The sequence below is a fragment of the Pleurodeles waltl genome, chromosome 4_1 (assembly GCF_031143425.1).
Source record: "Pleurodeles waltl isolate 20211129_DDA chromosome 4_1, aPleWal1.hap1.20221129, whole genome shotgun sequence".
NCBI lineage: Eukaryota > Metazoa > Chordata > Amphibia > Caudata > Salamandridae > Pleurodeles > Pleurodeles waltl.
In genome coordinates this window covers 191,817,019-191,838,893 of record NC_090442.1, presented here as the reverse complement: position 1 = coordinate 191,838,893, position 21,875 = coordinate 191,817,019, and the positions used below count along the sequence as shown (strand labels likewise).

General features: G+C 45.2%; 1 protein-coding gene across 3 annotated transcripts in view; it reads left to right on the top strand.

Annotated features, from left to right (window-relative positions):
- CECR2 (CECR2 histone acetyl-lysine reader) overlaps positions 1-21,875 on the top strand; it is a 330,093-nt gene that overhangs the window by 141,974 nt on the left and 166,244 nt on the right. For 2 of the 3 annotated variants that reach the window (XM_069228063.1, XM_069228062.1), the window contains exon 2: positions 18,804-18,898. In XM_069228063.1, coding sequence (XP_069084164.1) covers positions 18,804-18,898 — 95 coding nt within the window. Of the gene's footprint in view, positions 1-18,803; positions 18,899-21,875 lie in introns of those variants that run through there. The other variant, XM_069228064.1, reaches the window with a different exon arrangement.

Sequence of the window (21,875 nt, the reverse complement as noted above, 5' to 3'; positions counted from 1 at the left end):
TGGTGTCTTGTCTGCTCCCTTCAAGGCGCTTCCACCCCTTCAATGCTGCCTTGATGTAGTGTGATCCGGTAGGATCTGCCCCTGTGTGTAGCTTTGTGTGGTAGCGGTGCCTGCGCTTACGTTCCGGTCCTGTTTGCCGGTTACCCCGAGATGCGCCTTCTTAAGGGCACCTCCCCTGGGGTTAGCAACGCTTCGCGATTGGGGGGTTTGAATGTGGCAAACCCCCCCCCCCCCCCCCCCCCCCATTGGTTGCCTTTGCTGTAGCTTCCTTCCCCCCCCCCCCCAGCTGGTGCTTGGGGTGGGGGCGCGCTGTGACGCGCTCTATGCCCAACCGGTTAAACCGGTCCCTTCCGGGCCAAGGCGGCCGTTAAGGTGCCGGCCCTTTATGCCCCCTGCGGGGGCGGCCTTTGTACGACCGAGCGCAATGGGACCTACTACAGAGTCAGGAGGGCCCTCTTGAGAGGGGCATGCAAACCAGGGGCACCTGGACTGACGCTGTGTGGCTGGAAGACAAAAAGCGGGCCCCAGTTTCACGTCAGAACAACCAGGGCCGTCCAGCCTGAAAGTTCGTAATAAAGAAACCAGTGATTAACATTGGGGAGCTGCTAAACTTAAGGGCTGTGGTGCTGGCACTATATAGCCCATAAATTGCATATAATAGCTAGAACAAACACAGCGGAGGGTGCAGAGAGACCGCGAGGGCAGCAGAAAAAGACCTGGGCTGCCCTGTCAATTCAATACTGGCTGGGAGCCCTTAGAACTGAGCGATTTGGTGGAATGCCCTGAGCAGAGGTTCATGGCGGACAGCTGAGAGGAGAGCTGGAACAACCAATTATGTGGCAAAACACTCAACATTAAAATATTGGAGACAATTTGAGGATAAGTGTTACTGCATCCGCCTACTGAACAGTAATTGATCCTGATCGAAACACCTGTATAATTAAAGCATAACATAGGGAGAGACTGGGCACAGCACCAGGCTCAGGGCAATACCATAACATAATACACTACTCTGAGGCAGGCGGCGCAGCGCCTCTCTGGGCGGACCCGGGATGCTTTGGAGGGGTCTCCAGGGGCTCAGCAGGAACCCTCAAGGGAAGCATTACTGGAAGCTATACAAGGATCAAGACCGCGCTGGAGGGTGAATTGTTGGTTTCAGTGGAGGCCAACCTTTTGAAAGCGGACCTGCGTAAGCTTGCGGACAAGGTTTCTGAAGCAGAGACCAATATCACAGTACAATTGAAGTCCAACAGCTTGAAAAGCAGATGACGCACTTGTCCACACTCAACTCCACCCTTGGGGAGCGTGCTAAGGGAAGCTCAAGGAGGAATAATCTTCGTCTCCTGAGATTCCCTGAAGGGGAGGAGGTAGAGCGCTTTCTGGAACAGTGAATAAGAGAGGAGCTTAAACAAAAAAGGCTATTGCCATACTTTCTGATAGAGAGAGCTCATAGGGCACTGGCCCCAAGACCTCCACTAGATGACCCACCTCGAGCTCTCATAGCCTGAATATTAAATTACAGGGACAGAGACATAATACTTAAAGGAGCAAGAGAACTCGCTACTCCACAATACGAAGGCCGGAATATACGATCTACCCAGAGTACAGGAGCGCCGCAAAACGTTCCTTGAAGTTTAAAAAAAAAAAATACAATAAATGTAATCCTTAGAACCATGTACATTAGGTACATGCTCCTCTACCCAGCTAAATTGAAGATCATACATGATGGCAAGATCATTTTTTTGGAACAGCCGGAAGAGATATGGACATGGTTCTGCTGGATGCTTCCTGGCTACGGTGGGGGGACCGGACGAGTAGTGATCTGCGAGGACAGCACAATGACCATCCCAGACCAAGCACAGAACCTGGTAGATAATCCTGACCAGCCATCAGCGGAAGAGACTGGCCCTGTGACACCCAACACAGAACAGGAAGGTGCAAATTCTGACATTGAAGATGGTCATGAGGGTGACTCAAGCGAGCCAGCCTAGGGGTCGACGCGTCATCCTGGACTTGAACATATGAGAGACCACAACAAGACATGGCGAATGGACCTAAATCACGGGCAGATGAACGGTAAGAGACCAATGGGGCTATTTGCAAAAACATGAATAATGCAATAAGTCTGGATTGGGGGGGGGGGGGAAATCTAGAAGAAGATTGTCTTAAGTGAGATAGCATAATATACTTTGAATACTTCCAGCGTGAAAGTAAAGGAGAGATCTCAGTTGTGAAGAATATGATGGTTGGTTGGGATAAGTTACGGAACGCTTTTAACTGCGAAAGTAACTTAGCCTCTGGATTCCGGGAGGGTAGGGAGGCAATATTTGAAGCGCCTGCATGATAATGGATGGTTGACAATGACTGAACTCTGGTCTTCCATTTAAACTAGGAGTAGCACTACAGAATAATGGAGAGACATGGCTCCTGATAGAAATCGCTGGCTGCACGGGCTAGCCACATTCTATATTCACATTGCATTGAACACTGAGACAGTTATGGGAGAGTTGGAAGGTGTTGATCTTTTTAACATTGGGTTGCATACGTTACTACACTTACAAACAGTAGAAGAGGGGGTGATGATGCACATCAGGAGGCTTGGGTGAGAACATGTTTTTTTTTAATTGGGGAATAGGGAGGGGTTATATGTTGTAATGTTTTTTCGGTTGTTGCCTTGGAGAGTGTGGATATGACAGGAAAGGCCCTTTAAGAGTTTCCACTGTAACCGTCAACATATGATTACCATGCCTAAATTGAAACTCCTTTCTTGGAATGTGCGAGGGTTGGGGGTCATATCAAAAATGCCATAGAGTGCTAAATCTGCTGAAGAGATGAGGGATAGATATAGCCTGCTTGCAGCAGACCCACCTTGCTGACCAGGAAGCCGACAAACGGACTAAAAAATGGAGTGGACAAGTGTATTATGCTAACTACTCCTCTTTTTCCTGGGGGGTGGTGGTCTGGTTGTCTCCAGGTGTCCCGTTTGCATTGGCCGACATGGAAGCTGATGTGGAGGGCAATACTTGTTCCTACAGGGCAAGTTAGATGGGACGGAAGTGGCCTTCCTTAACAAATATGGGCCAAACATTGTTTATGGTCAATTTTACAGTGCTTAGTTGGAAGTTGTTGCCCCAAAAGTAGATATTAAATTGATCTGGGCTTTGGACTTCAATAGTATTGTTGATGGGGAATTAGACTGTCATCCACCCAAAAAAAAAAAAAAAAAAAACACAAAGCCACATATGACTGCACATCTATGGGAGGTTATGGCTCAAATGTCCCTTTACAATGTGTGAAGGGAAAAACATCCATGGAGATGCAAATATACATGTCATTTACCCACACATGGTACATTTAGTAGACTAGACAGAATATTGATTTCAGATGAACTAGCCCGAAGATGCTTGGAGCAGAGCACCACTCCCGTTATTTGTCAGCCCGCGTGCTGGTGCTCATTACGTTTTAATGGGGGAGGGTGTAAGGTCAATTGGTGCGTGGAAATTCCCAGCTGACATACTTCAAGACACCCACAGTCTGGAAACACTAGCCGAGGCTCGTCAGCGCTACTTTATAGAAAATTGGCAGGGAACACGTAGCCAAACTATGGAGTGGAAGGCCATGAAGAGAGTGGTAAGGGGAGATGTATAGGGCTCACCTGTGGGGTACGTAAGACCTTACAGGCAGAACCCTCACACAAAGAGGAACTAGTGGCGGCCTTGCAGGGGATTAACCCCGGAGGAGGCACAGAGGGGTTGAGATGAGGTCATCCTTCGGAGACAAATAATAGAGGTGAGGAATACGTGAACGTTATACACTGAAGTCATACAGACAATTATTTATCGAGAAGGAGATCGCTTGTGCGTCTACTACCTTGGCAAGAGCAGTATTTCGACGCTTATACTCATTGCTCATGACTCTGATCTGGAAAGTGGGCAGATGCAGGGAGACTCGGGAACATTTACTCTTGCTGACTCGAGGGGGGCTGGCGGTCCCACAGATAGAATGGTCTACCTGATTTCCCAACTACAACATGCGGCCCATTGGTTAGCAGACTGAATGAATTAGGAGAAGGCACTGCTGGTGGACAGTGAGAGAGAGTCATGGAGTTGCCCCTCTTTTGCATTCAGGCGGCCGAACAACAGAAAAGGTACCATATCTCATCACACAAACGGTGACATAGGAGAGGACTATTAAAGTGATTCTGCTGAAAGCTCCGTTTGCCAGAGTTTACATTCTGGGAGTTATCAGCCTGTCGCATGTTGACTTCGACAGTGGACGGGATGGAGGGCAGTGGGGTGCGAAACTTAAGACCTTTACCCAGCAGACAAGTTTCTATCATTTGAGGCTACGCTTGGGACGTTCGCTTTGGGGGAGGGGCAGTTTCTTGAATATGCTAGTACAGTCACTACAGCTAAAGAGATATGGCCAAGTTATCCAACTGCCCTGCCTTCCTCCCTGGTATTTCGAGCGCTATTGGAACTGGGGAGTGTAAGACACTTGATATCGCATTTATACAAAGCCGCACTTGCGGACAGCCCGAGAAGACAATTCCCGGTAAAGGAGACGTGGGCCACAGACTAGGGACCCCCCTTACAGTGATTCAGGATGTGTTCTTTGGTGTGCATGGTGTCCTCCAAAGCTAGTTTTGGTTCATTCATTTTAACTTTCTACACTGTACATTACACTGGTCCTACTCCTTAGGCTAGACCACACTAGAACGACAAACTGCCCCCACTGCCGGGCAGACAATACCACCTTTCTGCTCCTCGCATGGAGTTGCCCACCTGTAATAGCATTCTAGGAGGAGGTGTTCCAACATTTGGAAACTGCTTGTGGGATACAATTAGAACAGTGCCCTGTGGTGGGGCAGTTGAGGGACGTACATTCACGCAAGGGAAAAAAGATGGAGTATAAGTTTACACACCTGATACTACTACTGGCAAAATGTAGGGCTGCCATCACCTGGATAGGGACCATAGTCCTGTGATAGAATACTGGATAGAGAGATGCAAGGGAATGGGCGCTAGCAGAAGAAATGTGTCTTAAACGAGTATGAACAGACGAAAAGTTGGAGGATGACTGGGGAACATTGTTGTCCAGTTTCGAGGGGAGGGATACCCAAAGCCTGTGGAGGATCAACAGATGAAGAAGGGTGAGCAGTGGTAAAAGAGACGGGCGCATACCAATGTACTGGAAAAGGGAAGATCACCTTCGACAGGGCATGTGTTTGACGATTGCAAAGCTGTAATAATGTGTTCATTTTCAGGGATAAAATGTGGAAATTCAACAAGTTTATGTAACATGCTTACATGTGACGGTGATCTCCAAAGTTTAAGTGTTGATATACAGTTGTACAAAACGCATTATTGTAAAAAAAAAAAAAAAAAAGAAATGTGCAATAAATAGATTCTTTAAAAAAAAAAAAGAAATGGAAAACTGGGAGCCCTAATTATAACATAAGAAAGGCAGAACCACTTCTAGTACTGGGTTAAGACCCATCATTCCCCAGAGGTTCACCATCGGCTGTGATGCCAGCACCTCACACCAGCTACAAAGAGCTATTGTGCTGATAAAGTTACATCACTCTCGATTTAGGCCCAGCTGGACCTCCCCATTAAGTGCTGTTTGGCAGTGGTCAGGAAACTGTGCCCAGCTGATCCTGTGCTGTACACATGTATGGGCATGGGAAGCTGGTGGTGCTGTGTTAGTCATATAGGTAAGTAAAATTGAACTGACGTGCCCTTCGAGCCTTTTGTGGGTTGAGAAGTAATTTGGTCTCTTACCACCGTACCTGCCTCTGGTATGTGTATGTGTGTTTCGGTGTGTGCGTACGCGTGCACAACCATTGCTGTCCTCGTTGTTGCACCTGAAGTTATTTGCCTAGGATAAAACAATGTTGTCAAGTAAAGAAACCTTGCTTAGATGTCGAGTCTGAGTTCTGCAAGTTAAGGTCATGCCGCTGCCCCTATTGAGATATGTACCATGTTCGTATGTTGCATCAATCCCTCATTTTCTGTAAATGTCCTCCTTTCTGCTATGTGTTCGCCCTCTTTACACGGCCCTGTTAGGTTTTGATGAGATTTGAAGCCACCAGAATGCTATATGCAATTCTGGTTTCATTTTGCCACACCGTACACCCTCGTGCTACAGGTTTAAAAAAAGTTGGTCTTGTCATAGATGTATCAAATTACACATAAATCATGTGTCTGGCCGTGCTGCTTTGCTTCATAGCCCAGTAGTCCACAGACAGGTCTGGGTGAAGGCTTTAGGGGGTGGGGAGGAATCGGAGCATTGTGCCCGTCAGAAGGGTCAGCAAATCTCCACTGTAACATGTCGGCTAGAGCGTCGCATGTCACTTTCGCTGTGGTGTCAGAGCTGTACAGGTATTCATTAACAGTGACACTGTGAGCTACATTTGTTTTGTGGATTTCCTTTTCGCTTTTCAAGAGTGCTTGTGCTCTTAGTTAGGGCAGATGTTATTTGAATGATATGTTGCAGGTTGCGGGTGACCTCACCGATCAGTAAATTAGGATTTGATAAATACTTATTACTGCAGATTCCTTACCTCCAGAATATCCCCAGGCACCAGATTGGATCCAGAAAGTTTTCACAGCAGTGGTCCCACGCGGCACTAGGTTGTGCTGTGCAGCTCCATAATGACTGCAGTTCACCCATGAATTGACAGAGCAGCGCCAGATATAGGCCCCTCATCTGCGTGCTGGCGTCGGGTTCTTTCTTTCTGTACCTTTAAACGAGGATCCAGAGCTCTGATTCGCCTTTTCTCATTGGATTGACTTTTATTCCCCAAACAAATTGTAACCATTGTGGAAGGGAACAATGTCCCTTCCCAAGACTACAGAATTTAAACCTTGTTGTAACTGTCGAAAACAAATGTCCATAAGAGATCTGCAACTAGAATGTATTTGTGTTTGGGCTTGAGACACAACTTCAAGTCATGTCAGGAATGTACCATCGTGAACCGGAAGGCAGTCTGGGACTGTGAAGTGAAGCTGTATCAGCCGAACATTAGGAAAAAAAAAAACACAAGTCCTGCTCGAAGTCGAGAGGGCAGCTTTGTTCCTGCTCTTGGGGCCACGCCTATGACAGATCCTCTTCCCAGTCAAAGTTGTCTGTTAAGTCAGTCTGAGTCCATTCAGAAGTACGAGAGTGCCAGCTGGACTTGTCACGTGTCCCCAGCCAGCCACTCTATGTGCTCAGAAAAGTTGCAAGGGCGTCATGGTGCCATTCAGGGACACTCCTCATCTCCTATCAAGGATCTGAGTCTATAATTGATCTCAATGCACCCAGAGTTCCACAGGTCATCAGCAATGCCACAGCAAGTTGAGGCCTTTAGGGAGGCTACTTTGTGCATATTTGGCGCTCTTCTGCCTGTCCCTTATGCTACTTCAGGCCCCAAGGATCTGTAGACGGTTACTTCTGGCAGGTCCTTTCTCAGCACAGTCTGTGCCCCCTCAGACCCCCGCTGTAAGTTCCATATTGACGTTGGTGGTGCCTTCCTCTCTGTTGCCACAATCTGTGATGGTCTCTTCGATGCCACCTCAACACCAAAGCTGCAGGTAGAGGTCCCGTCACCAATACCAGTGTGCCACTCAGAGCCAAACTCATCTCCGTCTCAACTGAGGTCTAGCTTCAATTTTCACCCAGATGCAGAGTTCCTGTGCAGTCAGGTTCAGACAGAACACTGCCTCCACCATAGAGCAGTCATCAGGTGTTCCATCAGCTTTTTGACTCCGATTCAGATCAAAGCCAACCACCACTTGAGGATGACCATTTAGATGATGGTGTTGATTTTTCCCCATATCATGGCTGACAACCTGCCCATGGGATGCAATTCAGATCAAAGCCAACCACCACTTGGGACTGACAGTGGTGAATACGTGGATGATTTTTTCACACATTACGATGACAACCGATACACAGACTTACAAGAGGCCAGTGGTCTCAGTAGGGTTGATTAACGCTTTTTAATGCTTAACCATGAATTCGTTTTCACCTTTGTTATACAGTATTGGGCTTTGTGTTGTGGCAGGGTTGTTACTGCAGCAAGAGGTTTATGACCGCCCCAAGTTTAGTGTTGCAGTTAGTGAACTAGATTTGCTATTCCCTGTAAGTGTGGCCTCGCCTAAAAGGGGTGCTCCAGAATGTGTCATTGATTCCTGGAGGTCCCAGAACAAAACTGGAGACGGAGAAGTATAAAAAAAAATAGAAAATGCAATAATGTGAAACGAAACGGGCAGAGAGCTCTTGTACCAGCACAAAAATTACAGGACGCGTTGGTTTAAAAAACAAAATGAAGAAAAAGCACAATCAATCAAGTTAGCTAGTTACGGAAGTGAGCTAAACCATTACCCAGTGTGTATGTTGTTGTAGGCGGATGAAAAGTGTTTATGACCAATGGATTGAGATATTCTTTCTCTCACCCCTCCTGCAAAATGGTGCTGCAATTGTGTGACAGTCTTCAATGCAAGCCAACTGACAGTGAATCACAGATGTTCTTTTTAGACCGATAATTCACTTTTTACTATGTTTTTTTTTATTTAACTTTTTATTAAAAATGTAGGGTTCGTACAGCATGGTTGTACGAATCCACTGTCGTCATCTTTCACCAAACCGATAGCTCATTACATTGCAGAGTAAGTTTTCACCAACAAGACAAAAGTGGCGCTTTTACGGTCCAATAACATTTGAAAGTTTATCGATTTCCTCTTTGATCGCTAATAGCCCCCCCCCCCCCCCTTCAAGTTACTTATCCCAGTTCTCCCCTCGTCCCTAGCCCATATTCTCATTCCATGCTCCCCATACTTTTTCCCATTTTTTGGGGGCAACCTCTACCTTTGTAGATCACCTGCTCTGCCCTCTGGGACTCGGACCTGGACTGGTGTCAGTCTTTTATTCATTTTTTTTTTATTTACTTTTGATATTTACTTTCAAAATCTGCAGTCTGGGAGATCTTTCATGCCAACACTCTCAAGATTAACTGTTTACCTGACCCTAATATTGCTACTTCTATGGGACTCCAATAACAGATTGCACTCCAAGAACATTACTGTTAGTTGTAATTACAGAGGTGTCCTGCTTCACCTGTCTCGACTCTACCAAAATACCTAGTATAACAAGGTAAAACGTTATTGCATTAAACAATACATAACAGTACGTTAAAACCAATATTCAGATAGAAGAAATACCAATTGTAATACTCCTGGTAAGCCCTCGTTTTACAGAATCTAAAAATAAAACTTGCTTCTTAGTCAGTGTTGCCATTTTGGTTTTCAGACGTCTTGCTAGTTGATCTAAAAAAATTGACCGTTTTCGAGTAAATTCTATTTGAATTTCCCTTCGCAGTTAATACATAAGCTGTTTTCACACTGCAAATTGAATAATTGTTAAATGAACGTTTCAAAGCACCTATTCTTATCTTAAGTATACCCTGGCATAGAGATAAGCAAGAATTGCTCTCGATATCGAATAATTTTAACAAACCTTTTGGCTTTGCCGGTACTTGTTGCCGATGTGAAGCAGCATGAGCAAAACGATAGGGCGATAGTGTACACGCATGCACGCAGTGCCACGCACGGACAGATACGTGTGATGATGCAGCAGTTTTCTTTTTACTTTGGCCGACTTTAGTGTGATTGTGTTTGCATGCCAGTGTATGCCAGATAACTGTGGTGGCCACTTGTGTTTACTTTTAATTTACAGCTTCTAAGATGGCAGATTTCCATCTTGAAGCTGTAAATTAGAAAAGTGTGCAAAAGCGTATAGAGAAAAGTACGGAGCAACTTGATAGCAAATTGGAGCTGTTGAACCTTCCTATAAAGAAAGAAATGGAACTTGGGGCGCAACAGATGTGCGTGGGAGCAAAGGAGGATTGGATGGAGGGTGGGGTGGAAAATAGAGCGGTGGAGAAGTGGGAGTAAATCGGTTCTGCTGAAGGACGAGAAGCAGCTGATGAGGTAGAGGAGAAAAAAGCTGGGCGGCGTAGGGAAAGCTTGGAGGTGATTGGAGATATGAATGAGAGCAGCACACAGATTGAGCAAGAAAATTCCTCCACTCCTTTGGTGTGCCGAAAAAAATTGTAAACAGTTCTCTAGTGTGAGCCAGGGAAGGGCACAAGTCATCCAGTCCAAAAGGATGGTAAGTTTGCCTTGCTCCTAGAGAGGGACAAATACAGGAAGTTGAAGGAAATCCATACTTATTTCCTGAAGCCTGGTTTCCATACATTAGTTGTGTGCTTTTTTGTCAGTGCAAAAACTGTATGTCTGAGCGAACTTAGTAGCCATTTCAGTGGATAATGTGCTGCCTGTAAATGACAACGAAATGCCATGCTTTAGTAATGTATTTGCGACAATGGCCCCAAAAAACACACCAGCAGCTACATACTTAGCACCGTGACTTGGGTGATGTAACACTGATGGCAGCACCCCGCTCCCAGACGTGCTCCAGCGCCACTGTTCAGATGCCAGGCACTCCGGGCACTGGGCTTTGTCAGTGCTGGTTTTACACGCGGAGGCGTTCTTGGGGACCTGCCTCCAGCATGCTTATTTGTTTGAGTTTCGCTTCAGTGGCTTAGTTTAACTGTTCTTGCAGCAGAATGGGCATCGTGGCTGCCCTCTAAGTGCTTTAGCGGCGCTTGGACCCTCTGACTAAGGGCCTGGCACATGCACTTGTGTTTTAGCTGTTTCGCGCCCTGTCTCCGCGGTCCTGACCTCGGGGAGCGCTGCAGGCCGGGCAGCTCATGCTTCGGGCTGGTGTTGGACAGGTGCGGCGGGGGCCCGGTGCACGTGCCGGGGCGCACGCACCCACCCCAGGGCCGGCTTTGTGCACCAGCTGCGTGCGCAGATTGGGATAAACCCCACCGGGGGGGGCCGCTGGATGGGGAAGGGGAGGAGAGCGGCCGCTAATCGGCTCAGAGGGGTCCCGCGGCCTAGAGCGGAGGGGCTGGCGAAGGAAAGCGGGTCTCCCTGCCCCCACCCCCACCCCCATCAGATGGCTTCACAGCTCGTTAGGAGCCTGAAGCGCACCTAAAAGCCACCGGCCCCGAGTGCAGAGGGGCTCGCCTTTCATGCAAGTCTGTGGCCCCGAGGCAACCGGTACAACAGTGTATTTGTGTTACTTATAGAGGACGTTCAGACCAGAGGTATCGAAGCGCTAGAGCAGTGCGGCACGTATTCCACGGCCCAGCCCTGCTGTCGCTGCTCCCCTGTGCTGTGGACGGAACACCTCCGTCTGCCGTGGATTGCTGTGCCTTACTGACATGGGCTGTGTTTATACATTGCGGGTTATTAATTTCTGCCGTACGAGCTGATGGGCTGCGCTGAGACCCCGTCAGCTGCGGTGGGCTATACAGCTATGTATTCGTTTATCGAGGAGTTTTGTAGACCCCTGTGTGTCATCTCTTGGTTACTCCGTAGCGCTACGAGGAGCTCTGCTCGGTTTATCTTCCATTTCATATGATGACATGCATCTGAGCAGGCAAAAAGCACATGATGTAAAATTAGAGCGAGAGCTCGCATGGTTTAGTTGCGGACTCTCGGAGACGTCTTGGGAGCAGTGACCATTCACCGACAGCGCCTAACTGAAAGGGCTCTCCGCCCATTGTACCGTGCGCTGGCGAGGGTGTTATACTTGTTGTTATAGCTCCACCCAGAGCCGGCTTTAGCGTTGGTAGCGCCCGGTGCGACAATCCTTCCCCCCCCCCCCCCCCCCCCCCCCAACCCACTTCCACCCCTTACACAAACGTCCAATTCTTCAGATTCTCTCACCTCCACCGGGCAAAGTTACCGCTCCATAGCCCCCCCGCCCCCCCCCCCCCCTTTCACACTCTCCTCATTTGTTTTAAAGCACTGGTGAAGGCTGGCTTTACTAATGGGAATGTATAGCTACCCAAACAAACCCGTTTTAGCAACATTTGGAATAGATAATTAAAGATTGGTGGTGGGAGGGGTGGAAACGATAACATCCCAACCTATTTTATGCAGTTTGCATGCAGCTCTTTGACAGTTCAGTGTGTAACAGTCACTATTCTACACGAGGACTATATGTTATGAACTGTGGTAACAAAAGGATCTCTGTATCAGAAGGAGTAATCCACTTGGCTAGCCTAATAAAATACAGATCTCTGATCTGCACGTAGGCAATCTTTGCAGCAGGCATATTACCCCTCTGCTCAGCTTTATGGCATGTCAAAACTCCAACCTCTCTAGCTGTAACATTAGTCACAGTGATCTTGACATTTTTATTGTTGGCTGAAAGCTGTAGCCCAAGGAAGTCTGCATCAGGTGCCTTCAAATTGTAATTGCTAAATCCAGAAACCCCCTCCTCCTGGTCAGCTCCCAGGGCAGCGCCAAGTGTGGCCGCACCAGTGACCCTGCCCTAAAGCCGCCCCCATCTATGCACCGCTTCCTTCTTAAACCTTCACCAGCCAGTCAGTCATAGTTTGAAGTCAGTTTAGCATTCCTGCTTAAAAAAAAAAAAAAAAAAAACACAACTCTCAGAGGCTGGTTATGTTTTTCCAGCTGAAAAAAATACCTATTATACACAGCAGACTTTTTTCTTTGCGACTAAAATCTTCTTGTCAAGGGAAACGTAAGTACGGATCTGCACCTGTGTTCTCTCGAGAAGGGGATGTACCGGAAATGACGACCAGTGCTAAGGCTGCACTCAGTCCCTGCCTAGAGCACCTACTACAATGGGGCCGCTCCTTTACCCTCAAAAGGCTTCAGATATGTCCCTGTCCTAGGACGAGGACGAAATGGTGGCAACAGACGTTTGAAGGAATGGACAGAGTGGCGGTGGCCCAGGGCCCCCATCCTTTCAGGGGCCCCTGATGGAGCCAGCTGACGGGTGATGTGCGAGACAGTTTGAAGAGAAATATTGTATTTGTTTCATGCAACATCCATACAAGTTTATTTTAGTTCACAACAGGGAACCTCGCATATGAGAAATCGAGGGTGTCCGATTATTTGCAGTAATATTAGCGAGCTGCTGTTGTGTTACAATATTAAAAGAGCATGTCTATCCCCGGGAATCAGAGGTAAACACGTTGAGAATGTTGGCGTGCATGTGCCCCGCCAATGACCTGTTCAAAGAAAGCATGAAAGAGCTGAATTTGGACCATAAATTCAAATGATCAGGGTCCCCAAAATACGTTTGGTCTAAGGCCCCCCCCCCCCCCCCCCAAAAGCCTTAGGATGCAGAGCGCGCAGAGTGGAGAGAGATCAGCACTGAAGGTGAGAGGGACACAGACCGGTGTGGAGGGAAGTAACTTCTTTGGATTCCCCCGTCTGATAATGTTTTGAGCGGATCCGCTGTGGAAACCCCGCTTACCGCCATCACCTTCTCGTACTGGACTCGGTTTACCAGAAAGATAGCCCGTCGCTCTGCCAGTTAATAAACCAGTATGAACATTACTTTAAATTTGTTTGCAAGTCTGCTGGATGGAACCACAATGGAGGCTTCCTTGAAACCGAATAGATCCAGTTCACCGCTCTCCCTCCATCAGTGACCTGGTCTGCCGTTCAAACAACTAATCACTTTGACCTGTTTAGCTTGACTTTCTCTTTCCGTGCATCGTCTAACCTGTTCTTTTAAAGGTACTTAGTTTTGCTTTCTTTCGTAAGTGATTGACCGAAGATGGCCTCTCGTAGAATGCGATGCTTTAGAGAGCCAGTCAGTCTAAATATGTGCTCAGCGTCCACTGAGTCAGCCCTCTGTCACTCTTCACCTTTGACAAGCCACGTTTACACGGGTCAAGCTCCTTCCATCCCTGAGAGGCAGCAAGCCGTCGTGGCCTCTGACCTTTGGCTGATATGTAATGGACTCGGTCCAGGCTTTTATTTTTAAGGTTTCCCCTACAGAGGGTTTTAGCTGCCTGTTACCCGGGGATGTACTGCGTACATTACCAATACCTACAGTTAGCTGTGGGACTACCCATTAGTTATAATTGTATGTTTTTTGAGAGTCTGATTTGCTTGCTTCCTATTCAATGGCTTTCACGCCTCTTCCTGTGTTTGCCCGTCCCCTGAATCTGTTTCTTTACCATTCTTCAGATGGGGTTAGTTGCTTACATACTGTACGTGCATACTACACACTGCCTGCATACCTTTTCTGCCTCTGAAATGCCTTAATCGTATTTACGGCTAAAGCACGGGTCCTTAACTGACAGTACCAAAGCTAAATAGAGGGAACATTCAGTGCTCCTAATACGATTTTGTTTATTCTTTTTCTCTAAAGAATCCATAATGCAAAAGTACACTCAGTAAGTTGTCACATGTGGCATATTTTCACAAAGTTACACAGGTCGTCTACCACTTTCCATATTTATATTTCTTTTCGACTCAACATTGAAATAAATAAATAAAAAATAAGATATGCTTGCACGTTGTCAGACATTGGCCTAGTTGAAATTTGACCCTTGCTTGACTTTATATTGCTTTGAAATTTGCTTACATTAAAGTGTGTTTTTTAAAATGGGCTAATTTTGGGCAAAACACACAAGAATGTATACAGAGGCTCATAGAAAATGAGCAAAGGTGTATTTTTGAGAAACCCTCTCACTGTGAATTTGTTTTTGCTATATGATTGATTAGTGATCTTTTGACTTTAGCGTAAGGCGCATAGAAAAGTAAATTTATTGTATGTTTGTAGATTTGCCATTTTCCTATGTCAGACATTGACCCATGAATGTGATGTCTCGCGTGAATGTGCTTAGCCAAACATGATACAGCTGTCTCTTACTTCTTTTTAGTTAAGAATTGAACTGGGTTGTGTAAGTGAGCATCCTCTGTAGGCAGGAAGTCAAGTGAAAGCGGCAGAATCGCTTCTTGTGTAGCACCTTCCACCAAAGTAGTGCACTGCAGTTCAGAAGAGTTACGTCTTCACGCAGAGTGTATTAGTGGCTACATACGTGTTAGTGCACAGCTCTCCAACCATTTCTGCCATAGGATCTACTTACATTGAATGAAAATCAACCCAAGCTACACAAATAATTAGTGTTTGAATGGTGTTCACATCAAACTTGATTACATTGTCGCCTCTATAAACAAAATGCAAGCAGTGATCACTTCAGTTCCTCAGGCATAGTTGCCAACAGTAAGGTGTAAAAGGCTTCGTCAATGTGGAAAACTTCTATATGGGTAATACATGGCAGCATAGCTGCAAAACTCTGGGCACTAAGGCCATAATATGAATAATAAAACTCTCCCATGCTGCATGATTTACCACTCAAATTTCTTTAAAATATTTTTGAAATTCAAATATTTTTCTTGAAACATCAGCTTATACGTTCCTCGAATGCATGCATTCTCGCCTCGAATATACACTTTCTAATTTTGTTCTACATATATTAACTGAAACAAAAGCTCCAAATTTAGTAGGCAGAACCACACTGGAGAACTACTGATACATAGCTGGAGAGCGACTCGTAGCTCCTGAAGCATTTGCTAGAGAAGCCTGCGTTAGAGGGTATGTTTTGTAGGAATGTTTTAGTTTTTAATTGTAAATTTCCCAGGCTGTTTGTTTCGTGTTACACGAGTAGTTGGCTGAGACCTTTTAAGGTGGATAGTTAATGTGCCATCATTGATAGCGCAATAGCTATTTAATGTGGAAAATCGCATCTGACATCTGTGCCCTGCTGGTGTGTGGAGGCACCTGCTGCAGAAACTGGCCCTGGGCTGCTGCGGAATTCGAGTTACTAGAGATGGGGAATCAAGTAGTGGCGTGTGCCAGAGGAGGCCTTCATTGAGTGCTTTTTAATGTTTTTAGAATAGATTAACAGATCAAGGCCAGCAAGTAATTTGAGATGGAAAAGGGAGCAAATGTCTTTGCTAATTTGATAAACGCGACCTGAAAGCGGAATCTTCTTTTGCACGATGCATTCTCGACACCTCATAAAATGAACATAGATTAGAGCAGTGTGATGCAGCAGACTACACACTAATTTGAGAAACACAGCTCTAACAAGTCAAAGCACATGGGTTCACCGTTTGCCATTGCATGCATTAACCTTAGTTTTTAAAGGGGCATGCTAGGCACGTGCTGGTAGGCTATTTTTCATCACTGGACACTGCATGGTTTGTAATAGTAAGCACAATGCGACCACAGCACACAGAAGTACAGTACATTCAAGTAACAAGGATTTGTATCCCTGGTAGGTTGCTGAAGATGAAGAAAGAATGCGTAGATATCCCAAGTTCATTGGAGGAAGTTTCTTTAATTGAAGGCACAGTTTGCCTTATACAGACAAAGCGTTCATCAAACACAACCAACACGTGTTTCGTCACACAGGTGACTTCCTCAAGGCTAGACCATCCGGCCTGGTAGGTAGTATTGAAGTGACTTCAAATAGGCAAATAGGTTCAAATCTGAATAAAATCTGGTAATAATAGCATCTCTCGAACATGGGGTACATAGAGTTCCAGTAGTAACTAGAGAAAGCCGAAATGGGCCCTGATAAGCCCAGAAAACACGTCCCCGTCCAGACGCGGAGCCGAAAAGTCATCTGGTTAGCCCGCAAGTAAAGGGGCCCATTTCGTAAAAAAATGTGTGGTCAAATGCTGTGCATTTAATAACTAACACCCGATCCCACTTTCATGGCCTACTTGTTGCTTGAAAAATACGACTTAAAGTTAGTTTGTAAATGTAAGGATAGTATGCCGCGCGCCAGGGGTGGATGGTCAATAGCAGCATCCGTTTCACTCTTCTGGCGCAGGCCTCCTTCCCGGTAACCAAAAGGATGCTGGGGTGGAGGGACACGGGGTTGCCTGAGGGAGTCCGAGCGTAGATGGGAAGTGAGGTGAGGGACGATGTTACACGAGCTACATGGGATAGCAGATATTGTTTGTAAGCAGGCAGGTGTTGAGTTATGTCTCTGTGGAGTGCATTTCTAACACCACCCTACGTCTATGAAGGCATGTACTGAAGGACTTTTCTGTTTGTTTCGTTCTGCTCAGGTACTTGGATTTCCTGCTTGAGGTGGTTAAGTTTGAGGGTATCTTTGCAGATTGTGGCTTAGATGCAGTGTGTTGTGCATGTGGTATTTTAAGTCTTCTGAATGGTGGTCTTGTAAATTGGTAAGAACTGGAGTCGGCTTTTGAGGTGGCAAAGACTTTGCTTTTTTCAATAGATGGAGTTGTGTTCTGCACATGGTTGTGTAACGGGCTACATTTTAATATAGTTTAGGGTCGGTGATGAATACAGCTGGGTATATAGGCAACTATATGGATAGGGAAGAGCATCGAAAGTGGTGAAATTGCTAACAGACTTTATTTTAAGATGGTTGAGCAAGTTTTGGGCTTGCTGCTGCCTTCTGGCGTGATCATCAGATCACAAATTCGAATCCGAGCAAGACAAAAACAGAGGCTTATTTCCTCCCTATGAGGACTGATGGCATTAAATTGAGCAACATAAATTCCTGTTATTTAGAGTTTTTTTTAAATGACTCAAATTGTATTAACTTGTTGCATAAAAATAAGATTATATTTGAATAAAAAGTAATTGTCATGTCAGGTCCGCTGCTCGTCCACATGGTGTTGGTCAGTGAATGAGTCACACATATTTGCCTGTGTCCCTGCAGCGGGGGTGGGGGGGATGCTCATCCCCTTCCCGCCCTATGCGACCCCGCCCCTTTCTGGGCGTTTAGGTACCATGTGGTTTGATAGAACGGAGGACGTCGTCATTGCAGTTCCACGCTATTTGTACAGATGTGCACTGTAATTACACTGCACTGTAGGCAAGTGGCACGCTTTGAATTTTTCGGAACAAAAAATCATTTTCTTGCACAGTTTCGAGAGCCCACAACCCCAAGATGACAGTGTGACTAGTACGTACAGCGGAGCACTGTCTCTGTTAATAATTGTGGACTGTGACCGCCTAAATAATTGAAGGATTGAGGACTGTCTATTCATGGCATCGACTAGTTAATGTTTGAGGGAGCAGAAGCTGCGTGTCCTATACAAAGCACTACACATGCCCTTTTTAGCTCTGCGTTAGGGAAGCCTTTTGATTTTACGTGTGTGTGTGTATTTAAAGGGGCTTTCATCCATTGGTGTTGGTGTGTCACTCACGTTTTTGTTCCGCGTCAACCACAGTAACATCTGGGGAATGGAACGAGCCCACCTCAGCCTTAAGCTTACCGCTCTGAGTCACCGCATTTCGCTCTTGCGCAGTGTGCACTTTCACCAAAAGTTAGTGCACTTGACAGTTTCACCAAAAGCATTCGCTAACCGTGGCAGAGCCAACATTCAGCAGGCTGCACTAGACCTATTCACTTTGGCAGTGCTTCTTATGTGCAATTAATAGCCAGGCATCACCTTGCCAGGGTGTGGCGCTGACGCCAGTGATTTGAGCTGGTTTCCTACAGCTGTTTGTGTTTTTCATCTCCATGCCAAATCAGTGCAGCACCAAAGATTTAGCATAGTATTGGAATTATTCACGCTTTAAACATCTTGTGAGTCGTATGCCCAGAAGTGTGTGTGTTGTTGTAATGTGTCTCAGGTTTTGTAATTTGTGGTCTGTTCATTTGCCATTAATCTGATTTTTTACGTGCTGTAAATATAAGCCGAAACCTCAAGAAAAAGTAATTAAACCTTGGGAACACCAAGTTGCCTTGCGATCGTTTGCAACTTTGTGACTCTGTGCAAAAAGTTTTCTACGAGTTAAAAACGCTGTGCAGTGTGCTTGCGTGCGCGCGCGCATTTTAAGCAGCTCTGTGTTTAGGACGAGCTTTCTTGCCCTCATGCTTTTCTTAAACAAGTCTGATTTCGTACTTGTCCCTCTGCTTCTAGGAACTGGAGGAAGCGCTTCGAAGGGGGGACGTGGAGTTCATCAGTGAGCTGGTCGCCTGCTTACTTCAGGGCTGCTACCAACGAAGGGATATCACGTAAGTGTGTTGATACTTTATCTGTGACTAGGAATGATAATTCACCACCCAGTCCTGGCAGTTCATGGGTAATTTTGTGTGGGTGTTAAAAACTCTTTATTAGAAAGAACAGCAGCAAGTATAATACTTACAAATGTACTTGCCATAAAAACACAGCTACAATTAGCTATAGCTAATTGTAAAAGAATAACAGTATACAACACAAATAAATATTGTACAATATCTTCAGAATAAAATACAGGAAACATTTCACAGTGTGTAAATGATTAAATAAAAAGCGAACTAGCAAAAATAATATAGCTTTTAAAAAAAATAATCTTGACAAGTTCTTTGTTAATTAACTTTCCAGTGTTCGACATGGTTTATCCCGAACCGGAGTGTCAGACATCAAATAAGTCGATGTGTTGACTGTACAAATTATAGTCTTCATAATGTTCGGTGATCGGAGAAATTGCTATTTTGGCTGCAACTCCCGGTCACTACCTCGGCATGTAGATGAAATTGCTTTACTTCTGGAAACAGCAAACTTAGTATTGTTTGTCTAACTGAGCCCTGGTTAAGAGACTCATTAATGCAGCAATTCCCTTAGGGCGCAATCTTGTTGGGAAGGACAGAGGACCATGGGGCTGGTGGGCTGGTAGGTGTCTTTTACTCACACTTCCAAGTCAAGTTTGAGTCAACGCCCCGGCAGAATTGATGCCTTTTTCTTTTATCTATGGCCGTAACCCAATAATTACGTGCTTTGTGCCTTGTTGTTCTGCTGGTTGCTGCCCTGATTTTGGTTCTTTACTTGCTGAATATATTGCACCTTACCTGGCGAAATTACCAAAATTCTACCTGCTGTGAGATTTTAACATCTGGTTTGTTGGCCCTAGCAAGAGTGATACCAAAGATATGATTAATTTGCTAACTGCTTAAATGTGAGACCTAGTACCCACCTCGACCCTAAAAAAGGTAATTTAATAGATATCATTTTTACCCACTACACAGTTCAGGCTTATGATCCTATTAGGGTTCTCTTATCTGGTTACTTTGTATACATGTCTACCCTGACTTTATGATGCAAAACTTTAATTTAAAAAATCAGTGTGCTCCTGGTGAAGTCACAGCAGTCTCCTGGAAAAGAGCTTTTAATAAGCTCCCGTTAGCTTATACCAACAGTAAAGCTATATTTTTAAAGTTCTCTGATATTAACACGGATTAATAAAGCTTTGGATAGCATTGCTCCCCTTAAAGTGTAAAATATTAAAAGCACCCAGTTCTCCCCTGATCTCACTGCTGCTAAAAGACTCAGTAAAGTACTAGAACATCAGTGGGAGAGATGTGTATCTGGAGGAGGCCAAGAATATTCTTAGTGAAAAATGTGTTTAAAAAAAATTGCAAATCGGCTAGAGTATTTTTTATTTCGGAGAATATTTAAATAGCTGAAAATACTTCTCGAAGTTTTCTAAATTAAGGACCTTTTGTGTGACTTTGAGTTTTTCCCCGAAATATTTTCAAAATAAGATAAAAAAATCATTAAATTTTTCAAATTACCTGGAACAGAGAGGGATGAGTAGCAATACTTTTCTCCTTTGACATAATTCTCGCTTTGAATTTTTTGACCCAGTGATCAAAATGTTGTGCAATGTTTATCTTGAAATTATGACCTCTCCTCGGATATGGAAAGCTGTTCAGGTCACAGTGCTGCTAGAAAAAAAACTCAGCTGACCCTCAACGGTTGAGTATATGTAGGCCTACTGCCCTCCTAGGTTTCCTGTGAAAATGTTCGAAAAGGAAGTTGACTGGCAACTTTCAGCTCACATCGAAGTCAACAACATTTTAGATAAAACCCAAGTTGGCTTTCGATCAATGTGTAGTACGGAGACAACTCTTTTGATGGAACTAGATGACAGAAGGCTCCTTTCGAATAAAGGTTGGGGTGCCATATTGGTACTGTTAGATCTCAGCTCAGCCTTTTATATAGTCTATGTGCAGCGGCATTCATGGGAAAGGCCTGGGGTAGATTACTTCCTTTCTATCTAATTGGACAATTTCTCTCCCTCCAGTCTGATCCAGAGCTTTGGCCTTTCCTTAATGTCAAACACAGATGACACACAAATTGTAGTCCCTGTAGTTGACGAATCTGCTGCTTGCTTTCATTCCTGTTTTGATTTAGCGGACCAGTGGATGCATTGGAGTGCCGTGAAACTAAACGGCGATAAATTTGAACTCCTTACTTTCTGATTCATGTCAATTACACTTGCACCTCAATTCTGGCCCTTGGAGCTGTGAACACATTCTACACGTCAATTCTGAGAAGAAGAAAAAAAAAAACTTTAAAAAAAAAATATTTACAACAAGCGCACTTTTTTTTTTTTTTTTTTTTTTTTAAATTGACCTACGCATGGCCTTTAAAGTTTTCCATTTATTGTCAACCCATGCACATAAGATAGTAGTCCAGGCTATGGTTGTCTGCCAGCAGGACTACTGCAGTGCACTGTTTTTGACTGCCCTCCAAAACTCTGATCTGTTTACAGTGCTTTCAGAACTGCGTGGTCAGAATCTTGACGGGCCTGTCGCACAGTAACAGTCACCCAGGCCCATAGAGCCTTACACTGGCTCCCAATGAATTAGTAAGCGATGTTTAGGGCCATGGGTGTTGCTCATAGGGCATCATACAAACATGGTCCAAAGTCCAGGGATTATTTACTCCGGATTCAGGATGTATGCTTCTAACAGACTCTTAAGATCGTCTGATTCCCTTTTACTTAACGTTCCTTGCATTAAACATGCTTTCAGGGGTTGTTGGTGTTTCTTACATCTGGGCCCTAAACTCTGAAATACCATTCCTTTAAATTTGTTTTCTACATCTAACCACTTCAAATTCTGCAAGGTTTTGAATACCCGGTGTAGTGAAGACATAAGACGGCAATAACTACGAGCTTCTTTATTATGGGCTGGGCAGCCGCTTTGCCTCCTCTCATCTGCCCCCTTC